Source organism: Schistocerca nitens, chromosome 6 (assembly GCF_023898315.1).
Source record: "Schistocerca nitens isolate TAMUIC-IGC-003100 chromosome 6, iqSchNite1.1, whole genome shotgun sequence".
In the NCBI taxonomy this organism is placed as follows: Eukaryota; Metazoa; Arthropoda; class Insecta; order Orthoptera; family Acrididae; genus Schistocerca; species Schistocerca nitens.
Window position 1 is genome coordinate 467,183,210 of NC_064619.1, and position 21,110 is coordinate 467,204,319.

Here is a 21,110-nt window from a genome sequence, read left to right on the forward strand (position 1 = left end):
TTCATGAAACTTCCTGGAGGATTAAAACCGTGTGACGGATCAAGGCTCGAACTTGGGATTTTGCATTTCGCGGGCAAGTGCTCTACTGACTGAGCTACACAAGGACAACTCAAACCCCATCATCACAGATTGAATTCTGTCAGTACCACATTTCCTACTTTCGTATCAGTGCACACTCTGCAGCAGAGTGAAAAATTTATTCTTGAAATGTCCCCTATGCTGTAGTTGAGCAATGTCTCTGCAATATCCTTTCTTCCAGGAGTACTAGTTCTGCAAAGTTTGCAGGAGAGCTTCTGTGAAGTCTGGAAGGTAGGAGATGAGTTACTGGCAGAATTGAAGCTGTGAGGATGGATCGTGAGTCATGCTTGGCTAGTTCAGTTGGTAGAGCACTTGCCCGCGAAAGGCAAAGGTCCTGAGTTCAAGTCTCGGTCCCGCACACAGTTTTAATCTGTTAGGAAGTTTCAAATCAGCACACACTCCACTGCAGAGCGAATATTTCATTCTGGAAATATTTTTATTCATGTTTACATCTTTAAGTCTTGTATTTTCTTGTTGCCTGTCATTTGCATAATGATGTTCACAATTGATCATACGATGTAGACTTTGATGGCTGGTATTTACATTATGGGTATTTTAGTTTTACAGGCATTACGAATAGCTGTGGTGTGAGGCATGTTTCTGTGCCTGATTTTTGTATCCTTATGATGACAGACTAGCCTCCAGAGACTATAAAGATTTCATTGTTTGCTTTTCAAACTCAAACAAACTCAGCAACAATTGCTTAGACTACGGCCGAATGCCATTTCAACTAAAATTGCACCTTTTTCAATTTGCTTGTGGCCTTTACATTTGTGACAGTTGTGCCTGCATCTTATTAGGAACATCATCAGATGATATTTTTCCCCGACTGCTGGGTGGATCATAACTTGCTATAAGCGTAACAAAACTTCAGTATGCTACAGCTTGATTTGCTGATTCATTTCAAAATATAACAACACCCAACATACAAAAATGACTTCTTTTAAGTAAATTTTGAATTTCATTAAGTCAAGGCATTCTTGACTTAATTGTATTGAATTAGATACCAAATCAGCCTATGACAGTAGACATGAATATATTTAATATTTGATGTATTAGTAGAACATAATATTTTCTATGTTGAGTAAGCTTTTGTGTGAACTAGTCTGTAAGGTTAATATCAAGATATCACACAGTAAGTGATAAAGACCTGTCCCTAATGAGTTTGAGAGTGAGTATTGTAACATTATACAGTTTGGTTATCATCAGACTTCCGATTTTGTTGCAGAGGGTGCTGTTCAATTTCAGTATCAGATATTTTTCATGAGGAAACTCTGGATAAATGTTGTGCCTGGCAAAGACAAATATGCTGACACAATATTTCACTATCCTCAGGAGATACCAAAATATCTTAGAGGTAAAGTATACATTTTTAGTTGAGTTATTTAACATTTCAAAAAATATTTGTATTGCATATATGATTTCATTTAAGAAATTTTGTTATTTTTTACAATGGAAACTGTAAACAGTAAATTTATTGAAGTTGCTTCATTGTGAAAGAAGAATTACTGGAAAATCATCAGAAGTTATCCTGCTTAAAAAAGAACCAGTTGTAATGGTGGAGACTGGTTTCCCTTTTCAAAAATCACAGCCTGCATTTTATGTCAATGAGTTTTCACCATGAACTCGTGAGAGTCACCAGAAGAATGTCTGTGAATGCACAGTGAAGTGCAGTATTATTCTGTGGCAACAAGTGCATAGACTATCTTCTTTACTCTTTGATTTTTATTATTATTCTTTGAATTGACAAAGATTTTTCAGTTCATGTTGTTTGAGCTTAAAAATAAAAAGTTGTTGCCTGATTACTTCATTGAATCTCTTTAGTGGACAGAGATAAGCTGTAGTTGGCCGAAGTGGTGGCCCTGTATATTGAATTCTGTTGTAGATGAACAAATGTAGCACCATTCAGTATTGTCTACTGCGGAGTCACCGCATCCGCACATCACACAGATTACTATGGATCGGCGCGACACTTTGTTGAAGCACATCAAAGATATATGACACAACATTGAAAACCAGGAAAATGTGGTGTTGAACTTTTCTACTGCATCAAGGAACAGCCATTTGGCGGATAACAGTAGCAAGATAAACATACACCCACCACAGTTCATTCTTGATAAACCTGAATTATGGCTTACAATGCTTGATCTGACTTTCCAGCACCATGGCACTGTAAACAAAGATACTAAATTTATCATCGCTGTTAGTGTGCTTGACAATAAAACAGCAATGATCAGTGCAGATATAATACTCCACCTGCATGCCAGGTGGAAGTATATGCATTTTATTAAACAATTAATCCTTGAGAGGCTGTATCAGCCAATGGAACAATGTACCCAACAAGCACTACATGGTGTGAAGATAGGAGATAAGTCACCTTTGGAATTTTGGTAGCACCTGCGAACCTTAGTCAATGACACTGAGTTGACAGATATGACACAGCAACATGTTTGGTACGCACAGTTGCAAGAGGCAGTTAAAGTGGCTGTGGCTCTTTCCAAGGCATGTGATGTTTCACCATTGCTCTCAGTAGCTAACAAGGTCAATACCTCATTAGATTCACGGTACTGTCATCTGTGACATTCAGATACGGCAGTACAGACCTTCAGGAAGCTGCAGTGATACTATAACATCAACAACTGGATGAGATAGGAAATCACATTGACAGCTTGCAGCAACAGATACTGACACTGCTCAGAGGCAAGGCAGGCACCTATAACAAGAGCAAGGAGATGGCAACATGTCTATCTGCTGGAACCACTGTCGCTTTGGAAACAAGGCGACATGGTGCACACCGCCCTGCTCTCACTTAAATGGTGACAGCAACTGGTGATAGGTGCCCCCAGTTGTGAGTTTGAGCACCAGCACTTACCACTGTGAGGTGAGAGTGATGATGGGCAACTAATGGTGGATGGGCAACTAATGGTGAGTTTTCCTTTTTTCATTTACCCTCAATGTTCCATTGACTTTTTGTCATGGATGTTAAATCTAGCAGCACTTATCTAATCGACTTAGGTTCAGTCATCAGTGCTTTGCCCATTAGAAGTTGCGATGTGAAGCTTCCTTCATCTCAAAATTCACAGCAGTGAACCAGACTTCAATAATGACTTATGGAAAATGTCAGATAGATGTAAACCTTGTTTTTCCAAGAACATTTACCATGGACTTTCATGATTGCTGACATGTCAGACACAATACTGGGTGTGGATTTCTTGTTTCATTATGCAGTTGAAGTAGTTATTGGTTTGTCGAGCATCCACTGGGGTATGCAGTGCATCAAAGGCACCCTAGGATGAAGTTCTCTGCCTATGTTTGATGATAGACAGAGGATTACGCCACATGTAGCAAACTGCAAATCTGTGCCGTGTGCACAGGCAGTTAAGCACAATACAGTCCATTACATCAAGACCACAACTGGTCAACCAGTGTCTCAGCAGCCATGATAGTTAGCTTCTGATAATTTTGCCACAGCGAAGGTAGAATTCAAAGAACAATTGTGCTCAGGAGTCATCCATATATCTGACAGTCCGTGGTCATTGCCACTTCATCTAGTAAAAAAGAAAGACAAGACTTGGAGACCATGTGGAGACTGCCGGGAACTCAATACCGGTATCATTCCCAATCATTATCCAATACAACGCATTAGGGATTTTATGCATGCACTGGGGGCACGATCATTTTTATTGTCATTAATTGCTGGAGAACATATCACCAAATACCAATCACATCGGCTGATATACCGAAGACAGCCATTTGGCTTATTCGAACATCTCTGTATGCTGTTTGGTTTGAAAACTGTGGCACAAACTTGATGGCAGTTTGTTGATGAAGTACTAAGAGCTTTACCATACTGCTTCCATACCTGGACAACGTCCCGGTCTTTTCAGCAGCCAAGAAATTTCATGAACTGCATCTAAAGACTGTTTACCAATACATTGATGCATGTGGCATTTTGGTCAATGAATCAAACTGTTTGTTTCGATGATATCAGGTGCCATTCTTGGGCTATTCAGTGACAGCAGCTGGTATCAGACCACTGCAAGATAAACTTGCCCTTATCAAAGAGATGGCTCACCCCATTGATTATCACTAGCTACACCAGTTATTAGAGCAGTTAATTTCTACAGGCAACATCTGCCTAATGCAGCTGCCATCCAGGCACCTTTTACTTCAGCATTAGCTGGCAAGGCCACAGTGGTCAAACAACGTCAGCAGTTGACACCAGAGATGCTGATGGCACTTGATAAGATCAAGGCATGTCCATGTCAGGCAATGATGTTGGCACACCAGGTTCCTAGGTGTGACTGACAATTTTTGTGGGTGCTAGCCAGCAAGTGATTGGCGCAACTCTACACCAGCGTGTCAAATGCCACTGGCAGCCCCTGGGTTTCTTCTCCTGTGTGTTTATGTTATCACAAGTTAAATGGAGTGCTTATGATAGGGAATTGCTGGCAATTTACAAAGCTGTGAGGCACTTAAGGCCACAAGTGGAAGCCAGAGCATTCACGGTTTCCACAGATCACAAGCCAGTTACTTTCATATTCAGTAGGGATAAGGATGGCTGCTCACTGCGACAATTTAGAGAACTCGAATCTATTGCCCAATTCATGACAGACTGCAGCAAATAAAAGGAACAGAGAATGTTGTGGCTGATTTCCTGTCTCAGTTGGAATCAATCTCTCAGGCTATTGACTACAAGGAGTCAGCTGCTGCACAAGAGACAGACCAACAACTTGCCGAATTCCATTGCAGTAGTGCATCTGGGTTATGTCTGCGGCAAATATGATCTGCTGGTGAATTATTTCTGAGTTTGATGTGACTTATCACAGGGAAAACTGAGACCCTTCTGTACCTGAGAAACTGCTATGATAATTATTTGACAGCATCCATGGGCTTGCTCACCTGGGAATAAATGCCAGCATTAAACTGATAGTGGACAGGTTTGTGTGGCCCAATATAAATAAGGACTGCTGTAGTTGGGCAAAAACATGCTTAAAGAGTCAGAGGGCCAAGGTTGGATGACATGTCCACAAAGTGGTAGGAGACTTCCCACTTACAAAATAACATTTCACACATGTGCACCTGGACATCATTAGACCTCTGTTGTCATCGGAAGGATACCGTTACCTCCTCACTGTAGTGGACTGCTTCACCAGATGGGCATAGGTGGTTCCATTATTGTACATTTCCCCAGAAACGGTGGCACAACTATTTCTTTCGTAGTGGAATGCACATTTCAACTGCCCTTTGCATTTCACCACAGACCAGCAGCTTCAGTTCAAAACGATGTTGTTCTCAGAATTGGCCAACATCTGCAGTTTCCACCATCACCATACCATGGCACATCACCTAACAAGCAATGAAATGGTGGATCACTGGCATAGGATGTTAAAAGCAATGTTAAAGTGCCATGCACAATCTTGGTTGTCAGGTTTGCCACTGATTTTGTTGGGCCTTCGTACTACATTAAAAGCAGATTTAGGAGCATCCACTGCAGAATTGGTTTATTTTGAACTATTATGACTACCTGCAGAATTCTTCACTGATCAAACTGGGGCATGACACACTGAATTGCTGTATGTGCTGCAAACATATGGCGTGCATGTGGCCAGACTTTGCCCATCCGATGTCTCAAGATGTGGGGCAGTAATTACATTCATGCACAATGTCATGTACACATGTGATGCTATGGATAGATGCTGTCAAGTGACTGCTGCAGCCCCCATATTTTGGGCCATACAGAGTGCGCTCATGGGTCGAATATGTCATGCATATAGATCAAAATGGGAAGAGCCAAGAAGTATCTTTGGAACCGATCAAACATGCACATATGTCACCAACTAAAGAGAATGTACATACTGAACACAAAGTTTCATTTTTCATGTTACTGGACATGGATGACACCGTCTTGGTACCACAAGGGGATGTGGTGCCAACACTGCTAACACTGGAAGCTGAGGAAGTTCAAGCAATGCCTTCAGTACAGATGAGAGCTAGGTGTCAGGTGAAATATAAATGCCCCTGGAGCTACACTCCTGGAGCTACACTCTACAGCAGGAGGGGGAGGTTGTGTGGGAGTCACCAGAAGAACATCTATGAATGCACAGTGAAATGCAGCAATATTCTGTGGTGATGAGCACATGTTCAGTCTTCTTTAATTTTTATTACTATTCTTTTCACTGACTTAGATTTTTCAGTTCAAGGTGTTTGAGCTTAAAAATAAAAAGTTATTGCCTAATTACTTTGTAGTATCTCTTTAGTGAATAGAAAAAAGATAAGTTGTAGTTGGCTAAAAGCTATACAGTAGGTTACATGACAATCCATTGTCCAAACAACTGTAGAGTTTCAAATAGCATGTTGTGATTTTGAGTAAGAAAGCTTTGAAGTCATGAATGTTAAAGACAATAAAATACATAAATGTTTACTTGGATCACTGCATACCCACAAAAAGTTCATCTCATCCCTAAAAATACTAGTAACACTTCTGAACAGAGCACATTAAGAAACTGAAGCTAAGAATTGCATAGTTTCATGAAAGAGCTCGAGTATGGTTTTAATAACACCAGAAAATGCTTAATGATGCTACCAAGGAACTTACAAAAACGCAAAAGAAACAAGGAATATGTTGGATGGAATGATATCTATAAAAAATGATATCTATAAAACAGTTCTCAAGAAGAGACCCTACTATGAAGAGATTAAACTACATTCAGTATAGAACTTCCAAAATCTGATGAGCTCAATCAGCTAAATTAATTAGAACTCAAAATCATTTCTATGAAATGAATTTTTGGAATCAATAAGGGCAAAAAATGTAATGAAGAATGAAGCAAGAAAGTTTTATAGGTGATTCAAAAAGAAACTCAGGGGCCACAACCCTGGTTATGGTGCAGCCAGTGAAAAGATGATACACAGTAAATGTCAAATGAAGAAAATTATAAGCTTCATATTGATTAATTTAAGTACCTTCTAATTGCCCAAGACTGAAAAATCCACACTGAGGAGTTGCAGTCCAATTGACCTTACAAAGATGAAATTGCCACATTATTCAGTTGAAAATAAGGCACCTTTGTTACAGAAATTTGGAAGAAGCCTTGTAAAACTAATTAGAAATAAAAAAAGCTAACAGAAGAATTTTAGAGCAAGGAAACTATGTGAATTCTGGAAAACTGTCTTTAACCATTCATTGGGCAATAAAGACCATGAAAAATGTTACCAATTACAGCAGGCTCTACTTCCTACAATGTGCACACAGAATTTATTTATTTATTTATTTTATCCATCTTTCAGCACTAACATGCAATCGATTGCTTGGAAACCAAAATAAAGCACCAAATAGACAAATACCAATATGGCTTTAGGAAAAGATGCTGAACAGGACAAAAGTTCCAATCGCTTAAAATTACCTTCATACACATGTCTTTATAATCTCATGTCTGTCACTTATAATACATGTCTGTCACTTTAAGGTTACAGCAGTTGTCAGACCATGTGACAACTTTCCTTCTGTGCTTTTTAAATGTTTCTTGAAAAGATCTGGAGGCAGCAGTTAATGTACAAAATCTGACATGAGACCAAACCTGAAGAGAATAAAGCAGATTGCCTAGCCTTTGATGATGATTTCATTATGTTGTCAAATTTAATAGAAACAATTATGACCTAAATCAATCTCCTAAAAGAATCACTGTATATTTGAACTTACATATATCTTTTGAGAACACTGTCCATAATTAAAATTGCACCATTACAACATCTGACAAACATGTACATCATCATTGGAAACACAAAGATTAGTGATGCAATTGTAAAACCAACTCTAAAACCCAATTACCAGAAAATCCAACAAAAATGTTTTGAAAAAGAAGTTACTATAAAAGAGAGAATATAACAGAAACTGCACAAAGGACAAGCAAACTCTTACACCCACTTCAAATGAATGAGCAACAGAATGTTAAAAAGTCTTTGTGATTTTTGCTACAAAGTTCAAAATCATGATACATAGGTTTGTAAGCAGCAAAGGAGGCCTCTAAGAACTAGGCATCAAACTTGAAGATAAGCTTGACAGAGATCTCCTCTGAAAAAAGATTGTGACCACATGAAGTAGTTCCTGGACTGGGGAACATGCTTAAGAAATAAGGAAATTCAGGTTGTAAAATAAAGCAAATTTCTAAGCTCATTGTGATAAGGCTTGCAGTGATCCAAGTTGGTCAAAATTACACAATAATAATAAAAATACCTACCTGGATAGCTGAGTAAGTTCAAGCACCTGCTACCAAGACATAAGGAGGCACTCTGGCCTCATATTGAACTTGCCCCAAACATTAACAGTGGTGTCAGGTTTTGCTGGCAAACCTGAATGTGGTTTTTAGGCATTTTTTCACATCCATCTAGGTAAATACTGGGCTGTTTCTCACATGAGATACACAATGTTCAAACAACTTGGAAAACAATGTCACTTGACCATGCAGTCACACTAGATGCAGACAGAAGGGATATATAGATTCCTCTCTAGAGGGGAGAGGAGGGGAAGGGAGGGGAGGCTGGCTGGCAGTAACTTTAAAATGCCTTTGGGATTCGTGACCACATTATAATAATAGCCTAAATGTGGATGTGGTTGATTCTCCATGATTTTGGAGAAGTACCACACTAGTCCTGGCCTGGCATTGGCTGGATAAAGGACACTGGAAAGGAAGGAATAATAATAATAATAATAATAATAATCACATGACCATTACAAGCATTATCTCTGATTTTATTACTTGTGAGTATCTTTTAAATATATTATGTGTTAGATAAAATATTATTTTCACATGATATTCCTTCTTCTTTTGAGTAAATTTATTACTGTAAAAATAAGGAGTGTTTTTTTATATATTTATATTATGGTTCAGGAGTAATGTGCTTCCTTAGCAGAGTATAAAAGCAGTAAATTTACAAGTGTTTATTGGTTTCATAATAACATATGGTGTACAATACTTTCCATTGTTATAACTAGAAAACTTTCTCAGTATGTACTTGTTCGCTAAAATCATGATGGGTGAACTGAAACTAAGGTTACACAGCCTGCAGTGAAATGTATACATTTTTTTCATACAATCAGTGTAGCCAACTGATAGTACATACATTAGATTATTTTTTGGCATAGTCTCCATAGCTGGTTTAAGCATTTGTCACTTCATGGGATGAGTTTGAATATACCATTCAGGTAAAAATTATGTCCTTGCATGTTCAGCCATCTTATGAAGTGTTTCACATTCTCATCTGAAGTGAATCATCAGCCTCCCAGGTGCTCCTCTTGATGTCCTGAATCAGCTCCTCCATATCAGCTGAGTTCATTTTGTTAATGCCATGCTGTGTCGCCCACTGCAGCCCTCATCACTGATGTTTTCTCTACAGCCTGCAAACTTTTGACACCATTATATGACATATTGATGAGACATTACAGTCACTCTGTAAACCTCTACTAGTGGCCTATTAATTTCTGCTGCATTAAAGTTTTTCACCCGCAGAAATTGAATAACTGAGCACGTTTCTTCACGAGACCAGTTTTACAAATGATTCACCATTTTTGATTACCCGTAACTAGTGCTGTAGGTGGTAAGTGGCTGAAACTCTGCACAGTTGCCAAGCATGTGTATCAGAATTACTGCACTCCAAGAATATTGGTCTTGTAATCCTAGTTTCTGATCAGACTTCATAGATGAAGAATACATTTCTTTCCTTCTCTCCCTACCCTTTCCTTCATCATCTTTCATCATTCATACCACTTCCAGAGCTATACTTGTCACATCCTTTGTTATCTCTTAAAGCATCTCCAGTGGCTCTCCTTAATGTGAGTGGGTTTCTCATAACACATGCTCCAAGTATTGTGTGGTTCCAAACAATCCAGTTGCATTCTGCCAAAATAAATACAATGAAAGACAGAGTGACTCATGAATCTACACATTTTAATCTACAAGTTGTTCCTCTTGGTAGGACTAGCAGTATGATTAGCTACATATAAATTCTGGTCTATACTTAGGACTAGGATAGAAATTACAAGTAACACAGACAGATAAATTTAAAAATAGGTAATTTTAAGAACTCTTAGTTTCTTGTTCATGGAGAAAAGAAGGATAGATTAGGGAAAGGTTGTGGAAGAGGTCTATCACTGAGACCATAATTTCTATGACAAAATCTAGACATAAATTTAAACTGAAATGTGCATACTGAATACTTATCAAGAGAATGGTGCTGTTTTGCATTTGAAATGCAAATATTACCCAGTGACACTGACATGGACACACAAAAAGTGGCATACTACTGTTATTTTCAATGAACAAAAAGGTATCATATGCCATTCTTTTTGAGGAAGCTCTATACTTCAGATGGTGAAAGAAGAACCTTGACAGCTGACAGTGCTACTGTCCATTTTCAACTCCAAAGCACAATAGACTGCTGGTAGTACTGAATTCATCTATAGAGCTGCGGCAAGTCTGAGGCTTTGCCACAAAGACCTATACAAAGTCACGTTACGTGAATGGTTGTGGTAGATGTGCAAAGCAGCTGCACCAAGCCCAATTTGGCTCTTCTGCTGCATACGGTCTGTAATATCATCTGCATATGCTGAAGATCTAGAAAAAGAGCCATCATAAATGTATACGTTACACAAGGGAATTTTGTTGTTAATTATTTAAAAACCTGGAATGTTTCAACAGTCCTCTCTCTAAACATCTATGATATAATTATCTTTTTATACAAGAAACCAGAATTATTCATGAAAAATAATTTGGTCATTCGTATAGTAAAATAAATAAAGATTATTTTATTCTTACTGCTCATTGATTAAATTATATGCTGGGGCTTTACAGTGTATGAAAATGTTACTACTCTTTTGCCCCCAAGGAAGGAACTAACAGTTCCAAAAACTAGGCATTGATTTTTCTATGTTTAAGTAAGTTTATCATTTTCATTTCATTTCATTTCATTTTATTATCTTCCTGTAAATCATTTACATGATGTAGGAATTGTCACAACAAAGTTATCATACTAGTACAAGTACTACAGACATAATAATGGAATACTCTTTCAAGGCATTTTTAAAAGTACAAATTTAGACATATAAATTAAAATTTTTGGCAATAAATTTACACACAATCAAAGTACTCGTCTACGTCATAGAAAGTTTTGTATCTGTAGCAGTGTGTGAAATTTTGCCTTCTGAAGGTAAGTACTGGCCAGAAATTCTGTCTGCTTGTAATTTTACAATTTCTGAAGCAAATTTTCGCTTTGATAAACTTACAAACTCTGTTGCACCAAATTCCAATACAATATTCCATGTCGACAACTCGTGCCACATAACAGTGTGGAATTAGATACTAATTTCATAGCTCACATTAAGTTGATCTCCTTTTTAAAATCAATGTATTTAAATTTTTAAGAAAGGAATGTACTACATGGCATTTACTTAGCATTTTCTGCTCATAAGGTCTTAGTTTCCATAGTTTCTTTTTCAATTGCTCTTTACTGTTCTCTTACACGTCTTCTCTTGCTCCTTTTTCCTTCCTTGAATTCTTCTCTAACTTCTATCTATATTTTCTTGTAATTTATGACGATTATTGATTGATGTAATGATTTGATTTATTGACCCATCTTTAGGTATTTCCCAAGCAATTGATGTCATCATTTTACATATATTGTATAGCTGTATAAGTAGTCCTACATTTTTAACATGTTGAAGAAATATATATGGTTTTTACTGGACACAATCAGTACTCATTAAATATAAATGCATCATGTAGAATGATAAGGAGAAACAGTGTGTGTAGTACAATATACATGTCAAAGAAAGCAGTTTAACAAGAATAAATGAGAGAAGCTTGATACATGTTAATCATTAAGTATAAAAGCAGTGTGAAAATAAAACACAACAGTATGACAAAATAATGTTTTTGGAATAGCTCAAGTAATATAGTGATCATATCATTTTTATAACATATTTTAAATTCTTCCGTATTATAAAAGGCTTTTTGTTCAAGCCACTTTTTTGTAATATTTCTGAAGACATTCAGTGAAGCACTGTATGCTGTAGGAGCTAACATAGTACTAAATAATTGTATCCTTATGTATGTGTAACTATTTTTTTAAGTCTAGTAACTGGGATATCCATCATTTGCCTTTGCTGTTTGTCTTGGTTATGTATAGACTCTCGTAGTTTATGGCTGTCTTTTGTTTTCCTTGATACGCACCAAGCAGTTAAGAATAAACAATGATGCAACTGTCAGTATGTTGAGCTTTTGAAAGTATTCTGTACATGATATAAGATTTCTTACTCAAGCAGGAGGTAATGGCCTTTTTCCACCAAATAAAAATTCTTTTTTGCTCCAAAGGATTTGCCCATAACAGTAGTGGGTATGTGAGGAGGCTGTGAAAAAGGCATAATAGGAGCTCAGTAGCAGCTTGTCCTTCACACAAATCTAAAGTTTATTTAGACTATAGGTGACTCAGGCTAACTTTTGGATACATAGTTAGTGTGAGTTTCCCATGTTAATTCTGGAACAAGATGAATGCTGAGAAGATTTACTGAGACACTGCAGTTGTCATTGTTACATGGGCTGAAAAGGATAATTACAGTTTTAGAGTGGTTAATTTGTAATTCATTTTCTCTGTTGTTCTGCACTTTTCCGCTTGAGTGTGTCCAAGGCAGTAGCAACTGTACCAAAGGTGGTGTCATCTGCATTTTGTGTTATATTAACATGACATCATATTGGACAAATCATTTATATAAATTACAAAAAGCAAGGTCCAAGTACAGAACCTTGTGGGACATCTTGTGTGACACCCAGTGTCTGAGTTGTATTTGTTAATGTGTACAATTTGTCTTCTCTCACTCAGATAAGATGTAATCAGAGACAGCACTTTGTCTTTGAAATCACAATGGAAGATCTTTTTTAATAGAATTCTGTGGCTGACAGAGTCAAAAGCTTTATTTAGGGCAACAAGCATGACAGTTTCAGAAAGTGTGGATTCAAATGCAGGCAAACTGAAAGAAATAATATTTTCCACTGCTTTCACAGTTGATAAGCCTGGTCAGAATCCATATTGAGAATTACTGAGAATGTTCTTGGCAGATAGATGCTTTTGGATTTGGAGGTGGTTCTTCTTTCAGTAGAATGGGTATTAGAGAAATTGGTCGACAATTACTTGGACTTGACTTACCTCCTTTTTTTGTAGTGGTGTGAGCACTGTAGTTTTTAAACATGCTAGGAAACAACCACCAGTAAATATCCAATTTACGAATAAATATAGTGGGTATGTTACTATGTCTCCTATTTTTTAATTACAAAATTAGATAAACCATAAATGTCTTGCAATTGATTTTGTGATATCACTTAAATGAACCTCTTTCCATTCAGATGTAGAACAAATGTATTCAGATTGTTGTAGAAAAGAGATAGTATCCTTTAGGTTATGTTTATATTTATTATTTGACTCAGTTGCTGTAGAGGAACTTATGTCGCAAGCATTAACAAAATAGACATTGAATTCATATGGTGCGATACTGACATTAAGTCATCACTTATAATTCTTGCTTCTCCCCAGTTCAGTCTTTAAAACATTCCAAGCATCTTTAAACTTGTTGTGGGACTTACTAATGTAATTGTCGTTTGCTTTACACATTGCCAATCTGATTTCTGATGTGTATTTCCTCTTTAACTTAATGTAACTAGCTTTGTCGGCATCATAATTTTTGTATTTATCACAATAAATCATAAGTAATGTTCTAAGCCTCTGGAGAGAGTGTGTGAACCATTTGGATGTAGAGTTATCTTTTTGGGCTGTTAACATATTTATTTTCAGAACCTTTGGGCAACAGATCTTAAAAGGGTCTGTGAGTACATTGATAAAAACTGTAAATGCATTCACAATGTTCACACTTTCAAGCAGGATGTCAATTCATCTAATACTCTGCAACTGTGTTATGTAGTTGCCAATATTTTTATCATCCAATAGCCTAATATGCTTTGCTTTGTGGCAGTCAGATATAAGTTTATTAATTTTTTATTTTCACTGTGTACTTTCATGGTCTGAAAGAAAGTAAGCACTGAACAACCTAGCTCATACAGGCCTTTTTCAACATTGGTGATGACATTATCAAGACAGGATGACTGCCTTGTTGGATTATTATTAACACAATACAGATCATGGGATCTTAACATTTTCTGTAGATAAAGCTGTTTTGGTTTCTATAGCCTCATACCAATGTTTATATCTCCAAAGATTAATATTCTGTATTTGCTTAATTTTTCAAAGTGTAAGATCATTTTTCTAAGACCTATGTAAATAATTCACTGTCACTGTCTGGAGTATGGTATGCCGATACTATAATAAGTTTTAGTGTTGAAAGTAGCATTGCAGCTGCTTCAAGCACATTTCCTATACGTTAATCAGCAAAGTTAGACACTATACTGCAAATCTAGGTAACTACTAATGTATATTAAAGCTCCACCATGCTGTTGTGTTTCTGCATAAAAGCCTGTGACTAAATCAAAGCCAGGTGGTACACACAAATCCAACTGACCTTCACTTAACCAACAATCATAAACACTTAATATCATGTTTTTGTTCTTTCCTAAAAGAATACTCATATCACTAGTTTTATTTTTTAAAGATATGATATTTAAATGCACAAATAAAAGTGATTCATTGTTACATGATGTTTGGATTAACTTGTCTTGCAATTATATATCTGTTTGCGAACTTCCATTGTGGATCCTTCTGTTACTTGTAGCTGGCTTAATCATACATACTGCTGACTCCTTGATGGTGCTTGGTCCAGGCGCTGCTGCAGGGAATGCCCTGGAGCTAACTGTAAAAAAATCATTGCATCTCTTTGGTGTTTCCTGTTTTTAGATTATCTTTGTGTTTTTGCTATTACCTGTGTATCATGTTCTTTTGATGAAGTAGTTATCTGAAGTTTCTTAATGTTTCTGGTTTAACAAGTGTCCATTGGTTTTCTGTGTTCTTGTTATTCCCATTTTGGCATTTGAGTACTTCTTTACCATGTAGAATTGATATTAGTTTTGGAAATTCACATTTCAAATTTAGATTGTGAATTATATAAGTGATTTTTTCTCCATAAAATTGCTGACAAATGACTTCAGTTCGGAATGTAACTATTAAACAAATTGTGGGTCACTACTAATGAGAGAAATGTAAAATATAAACACTACTCATGGATGTTCGAATTTGTGGACTGCTGCCTATAAGACAATACAAGGAATGATCTATGATCGTGGGACATGTGATCAATGTGTCACAAGTTCTTCCAGCTGTTGTTACCATTCTATGAAGCTGATGATGCCACTCCTTTATTCAAGTAGCCCCTCATTTGGCCTCTCAAGGTTTAGTGGTCCCCATCGCAGACCTCCCTACCTCACATTGTATATTTAAAGAACAGTGATTTTTATTTCCAAAATTTTTAGACATATAATGATAAAGAATCCTTTAATGTCAATTTTTTTGTTTTGCAGGTTATCACAAATGTTCCAAGGCTGACACAATTAAGCTTGCTGCTCTGATATACAGAGCAAAATTTGGTGACAATACACTACAACTTCAGTTTATTCCGTAAGTAGCATGAAATATATAGCAGGAATTAAGCAATATAGTTTAAGCTGTATGGGATGACATTAATTTATACCATCTTGATTTGCAGTGACATGTTATCTACACTTGTACCCAATGATTTACACAAACTCCAAAGTGCAAGTGACTGGAAGAAGAGCATTAGCTCAGCTTACAAACAAAATGCTGGTAACTACGCATACTACATTTATCAGTCCATTGACTTTTTCTTCAACGATTATTATTACAGAATATTTCGGAAATGGAAAAACTTTTCTTGTGAACTAAGATAGAGAAAAGACTTGTTTGTTTGCAACTGATATGACAGTATTTTGTGTATACTTAAAATACTACAAGATCTGTACACTTACAACCACATTGTTCCAGAATTGCTATCACTGATGTTGCATTGACTATGAAAATGACTGGTACATATGCTTACTTTGATTATACTTTGCAGTGACTGAGTCAAGAATTAATCAGTTTTGTAAGCAATAGGTATTAAATGCTCTTAAGTGAACAGTATGTCCTGTGTTCATACAGTGAAACCTGTTAATGTGCATATAGTCATTATAATTCACTCTGTGGCCTTCAATGGATCACTTAAGCTGATTTTATAATAAGATTTTTCCTGTTTCCTTTCAACCTGGTACATCTTGATTCTCTCGGATCTAATCTATCTTTCATTGTCTGAAATCACCCTTCCCATTGCTCTGTCTGTTGACCTAGTTTCAGAGTCTAATTTCTACTGTAATTTGTAGTTTCCTCATATCTTCCTCGATTGCTATAATCCACCTAATGTTGCTTTTCCTGTTTCACACTTTCTCTATTAATCCTCCAGATGTTTTTAGATGCTCTGATTAGATGTCAGAAAACTATAATGTGTTTCTTCTTGATTGTGGTTATTACTGCTTACATTTCCTTGTACACTGTTTCATTAGAGGCTAGTCTCTTTGGTATTTTTTGTTTATGTATGTTCTGATTTTTCTTCTTTCTACCTTGAGTACTCTGTATATTTCTGTAGTGTTAGCTGTTTTGAAAATGGTTTCATTTGGATGCTGTTTTATTTGTGTAACTGTTTTGTAGTGTTTTAATTTTGTGTCTATTGAGCAACCTTTTTTGTTGTATTTATTCTTGGTGATGTACTGTACTTTAGTTAGTTTGTTAATTATGTTACCTCACATAGATTTAAGTTATTATTTCTGTTAAATATGTAAATTTATCTACATTTTTAATTCCCTGCTCTTCCATTGCGATTATTTTTATAAGTGATGGATCAGTTACCATAATTTCTGTGTTTTGAAGGCTATTCAGAGACAAATTTTCAGTGCTATTTCCTGTAGTAATTTCCTGAACATTTTTGGACAGGAGAGCAAGGGCGTTAGAGAATTCCAGACAGTTCCATTCTCTCATTATACAAGGTGAGTCAAAAAGGACTTTACAATTTTGGAACGGTAAAGAAACTTATTGAGATAACTTACTGAATCAGTAGATTTGTCATTTTGTAGCAAACAACTTCAAGTTTCACATAAAAGTGTCAGTTGTCATTTTGGTTCAGTGTGACTACTATTTGTGATGTGGAAAACATCCCACTAGTAATCAGTTTCTTCCCATACTCATTACAGAAAATTGGGCATAACTTGTGCAGCAGCAGTGTAGATCCAACTTTTCAGGTCAACTAAATTGTTTGGTAGGGGATGAAGAAACACATGGTCTTTAATGAAACCCTAGAGAAGGAAATCCAATGGTATCAAGTCTGGGGAGCGAGCTGGCCGTGCGATTGCCCCTTCAAGGCCAACCCACCGACCTGTGAAGCGATTATCAAGGAAACCTCAAATTTCTATGAGGAAATGAGGTGGTGCACTGTGCTGCTGATAGTAAACCATCCCCTCTTGGTCATCTGCATCAATCTGTGGAATTACAAAGTATTTGAGCATATCCAGAGACACAATACCAGTGAAAGTAACCATTTTAACTGTTCACTACACTGGTGCTCCTGGTGGCAGAATGGGATACTGATCCTCTACATGAATCAAACTTAAGGTTGTTTGCTACAAAATGACACAACCACCTATTCTATAAGTTGTCAAAATAAATTTCTATATCATTTCAAGGTTGTAAAGTCCTTTTTACCCACCCTGTACATTCAAATACATGGCTGGAGAGTAGTAGTGACAAGCAGTATCCCTGTCTTGCACCTGCTTTTATGAGAAACAGCTCAGAACATTTTCCTCTGAACTTCACTATACATTTTTTGCTGGGTTCTAGCAACCTGACAAATTTTGGTTGGAGTACAATTTTTTTTAAAGATTTTTCAATACCACAGAGCTATGATCACATTCATATGCCTTCTTAAAGTCTATAAAGTTTGTAGAATTCTGAAGATAATCTTGTATGTGTGGTTTAAGAAAGATGTACCTCTGGTTACCTGGGCTGTTTTTAATCTCCTTTAATGTAGAGTGGGTGGATTGTAGTCTGTCTTAATGTTTGAAGAATTTTTCTGATCTTCAGAATTTTGTTAGAACTACGTACAGGGTGGTTAAAGCCCTGTAACTAGCATATGTCATTGCAGATTTATTTCATTTAATGAGGGAGACCGGTGATATGAGCAATTCTGTGTTCGTGAAAAACTACTTCAGTTAAGAAAAACATTATATGGGGACCAAGTAGCAAAGAGCATTACCTCAAAAAATTATGAACTCATCTTACAAGGTAACATCACCAAACTGACCACACATTTTAAGCAGAAAACACCACACTAGCAAGATATCATCCCCAGTAGTTGGACCCATGTGAAAATTTGGGCGACAATTCTGGCAGTATGCAGTTATGACCTTCTGAAAGTACAACTTCTAAACTTTCATGTCTAGAGTTTGTTTTTTTCGCTCGCTCTGCCCCACTTCAGCTGCCTAAAACCCCAGTGTGAAGTATTATGCACTGGAGTGCCGACTAGAGCTCTCCTGTTTGTGGGATGTTGAGGGCTAGGAAAGAGGAGGGAGAAGATATAATGTGAAATTTTGTTCTAGCATACATGTTATTTTTGTGAAAAATAGTAAGTAATAAGAGGACATAAATTTCAACCTCATGCACATATACTTTCAATATTATTTTAACAACATTCTTGTGTTGACTGCTACAGATGTATTCATGCCTCAAAATAAATAAAATGAATAAACCTTAGCAATTGACTAATTATTATGGTTAATGATAATTATAATGATTTTCACTTTACAATTTAATAATACCTGTCACCTTGAAGAATAGTGCATTTCTGGCAAATGCACTTGAACACTGGCATTTTTAAAATTCAAAGAAAATAATGTACAAGAGTGATGTTGATAATTAAATAGTGCTACACTACTTTTTAATGACACACTCATTCGTTTCATCCTTTTACACTGCATTTGTGCATCGCTATATAAAAATGTTCAAACCAAAGAAATCTTAGCACTAGCTATAGGTTAAAAACCACACACTTTGCCACAATATAGAAAGCATGTTACCAATGTCAAAACAGTATTTCAGAAACCTCTTACTTACTCCACTGTAAAGTGCTTTGCACTTGGACATTAAGTGGCCCCAGTGGGGCTGTGCGAATGACAAACAGTGTATGCAAAAGTTTAAAAGGTGTTTCTTCAGATAGTTGTAACTGCTTACTGTGAGAATTATGGTCCAAATTTTCATGTGTGGTCAATTGCTAGTGCTGATATCTTGCTTGTGTGCTTTTTCCCCGTAAAATGTGATGTCAAGCTGACGATGTTTCCTTGTTAGGAAAATAAATAGCAATATTAAGTGGGATTACTGCCACCAAAAGGGAGTTACATCAGATTTGTAATATATTTATTGTAAACAGGTACACAATAAAAACATACATGTGGAGCAATGATGAGTATAAAGAAGGGATAGTGTGAGAACTAATTGTTTCCTAAGGTGATAGTGGTAGGAAGAGATGATCTTGTATGGAAACCAGCAGAAAAGATTTATTCCTTTGTGCAATGAACCTGTTATTCTGTAAAGAGATAGGAATAGGTATTCTTGAACAGAAACCCGCAGAAAAGATTTATGCCTTTATGTAATGAACCTGTTATTCCCTAGAGAATAAATCTGCAACTGTAAGGGGGAAAAAAAAAAAAGAAAAACCAAGCTGATGCCTTTGCATGGGTTATTTTAAAGCAGCCTTAACAGATGTATGTTAAAACACACACACACGATTACTTAGTGACTATAATTTTTATTTCATGTTTTATATCTAGGTATGACAGCTGATGAAGCAAAACAAGCATTCCTGACATACATTTATAAGTGGCCAACATTTGGTTCTGCTTTCTTTGACGTTAAACAAGCCACAGAACCAAAGTATCCTGAAGTAATTATAGTAGGAATAAATAAGAATGGGATTAGTATTATACATCCAACTACAAAGGTGAGCAATGAATCACTTTCTATGTAGTATAGGTTTTTTACAGGTATAACAGAATATCACCTAGACACTATTTACTGGTCCATGAGGGTATCTTCATCAAGTCAACAGGACATGAGAAAGGGAAGCTTTTAATCCAAGAAAAGAACAAAAAGAATTGCAAGAATTTTGGATTAGCTAATAAGAAGTCTATATGCTTTGCTATTTTTTGTTTTGTTTTGTTCAGCCCTCTCAATTTCTTTTCCTACTTTTTAGCCTCTATATACTCTAGTTTATGATACAGATTTCACTTGAAATACACAAAATTATGGGAGCATCTGTTTTGTTTTTTACATTTCCAAGGACAATATTTAGTGATAAGTCATGCTTAGAATTAATTTAATTAAAAGAGCAAAAGATGAAGTATTGAGACTAAACTAACTGACAACAAGGATGTAATCATTGTTGAGATTGGGCATAAGCTCCTTCAAATCAGTTCTGTCATTCAAGAACACATTGATTTTAGTGAAATTTTCACAGCTGTAATACATGCTACAAGGTGTAGAATAGACTTCTTCCAGTTTGTCAAGAACTTCCATGATTAAAGGGAAGGACAAAAAGTTATTGTCATTGTGGTTTTCCTTCTCACTCAATTTTGCCAATACTTACATTCTGCAGTATGATTTTTTTGTTTATTTATTTGTTTGTCTGCTGTCCATATAACAACCAGTTTTTTGACATTGTTATAGATTTTAGTTCACACATACAAAGGTTTAGTTAGCATACATAAGTGCCCACATTGATACAAATAGTGGTCAGAAATTATCATCTTTTTGTTGCAAAAACAAACTTATGGTTTATACACCGTTTTACAAAGGGAGATTACAGCTTGAAATCTTCTACTGAATAACAGCTTTTCTCTAGTAATAAACGCTCAAGTTTATTCTTTAAAATGTTTAAATTAGCTCTCTTGAGGTCAGACAGAAGTCTGTTATAGAAGATGGCTCCTATTGTATGTGGACTATGG

General features: G+C 36.2%; 1 protein-coding gene across 1 annotated transcript in view; it reads left to right on the forward strand.

Annotated features, from left to right (window-relative positions):
* LOC126262482 (myosin-VIIa-like) overlaps positions 1-21,110 on the forward strand; it is a 390,655-nt gene that overhangs the window by 358,825 nt on the left and 10,720 nt on the right. The window contains exons 35-38 of the mRNA XM_049959145.1: positions 1,307-1,435; positions 15,591-15,687; positions 15,776-15,873; positions 19,938-20,107. Of these exons, the coding sequence (XP_049815102.1) occupies positions 1,307-1,435; positions 15,591-15,687; positions 15,776-15,873; positions 19,938-20,107 (494 nt within the window). The remainder of the gene's footprint in view (positions 1-1,306; positions 1,436-15,590; positions 15,688-15,775; positions 15,874-19,937; positions 20,108-21,110) is intronic.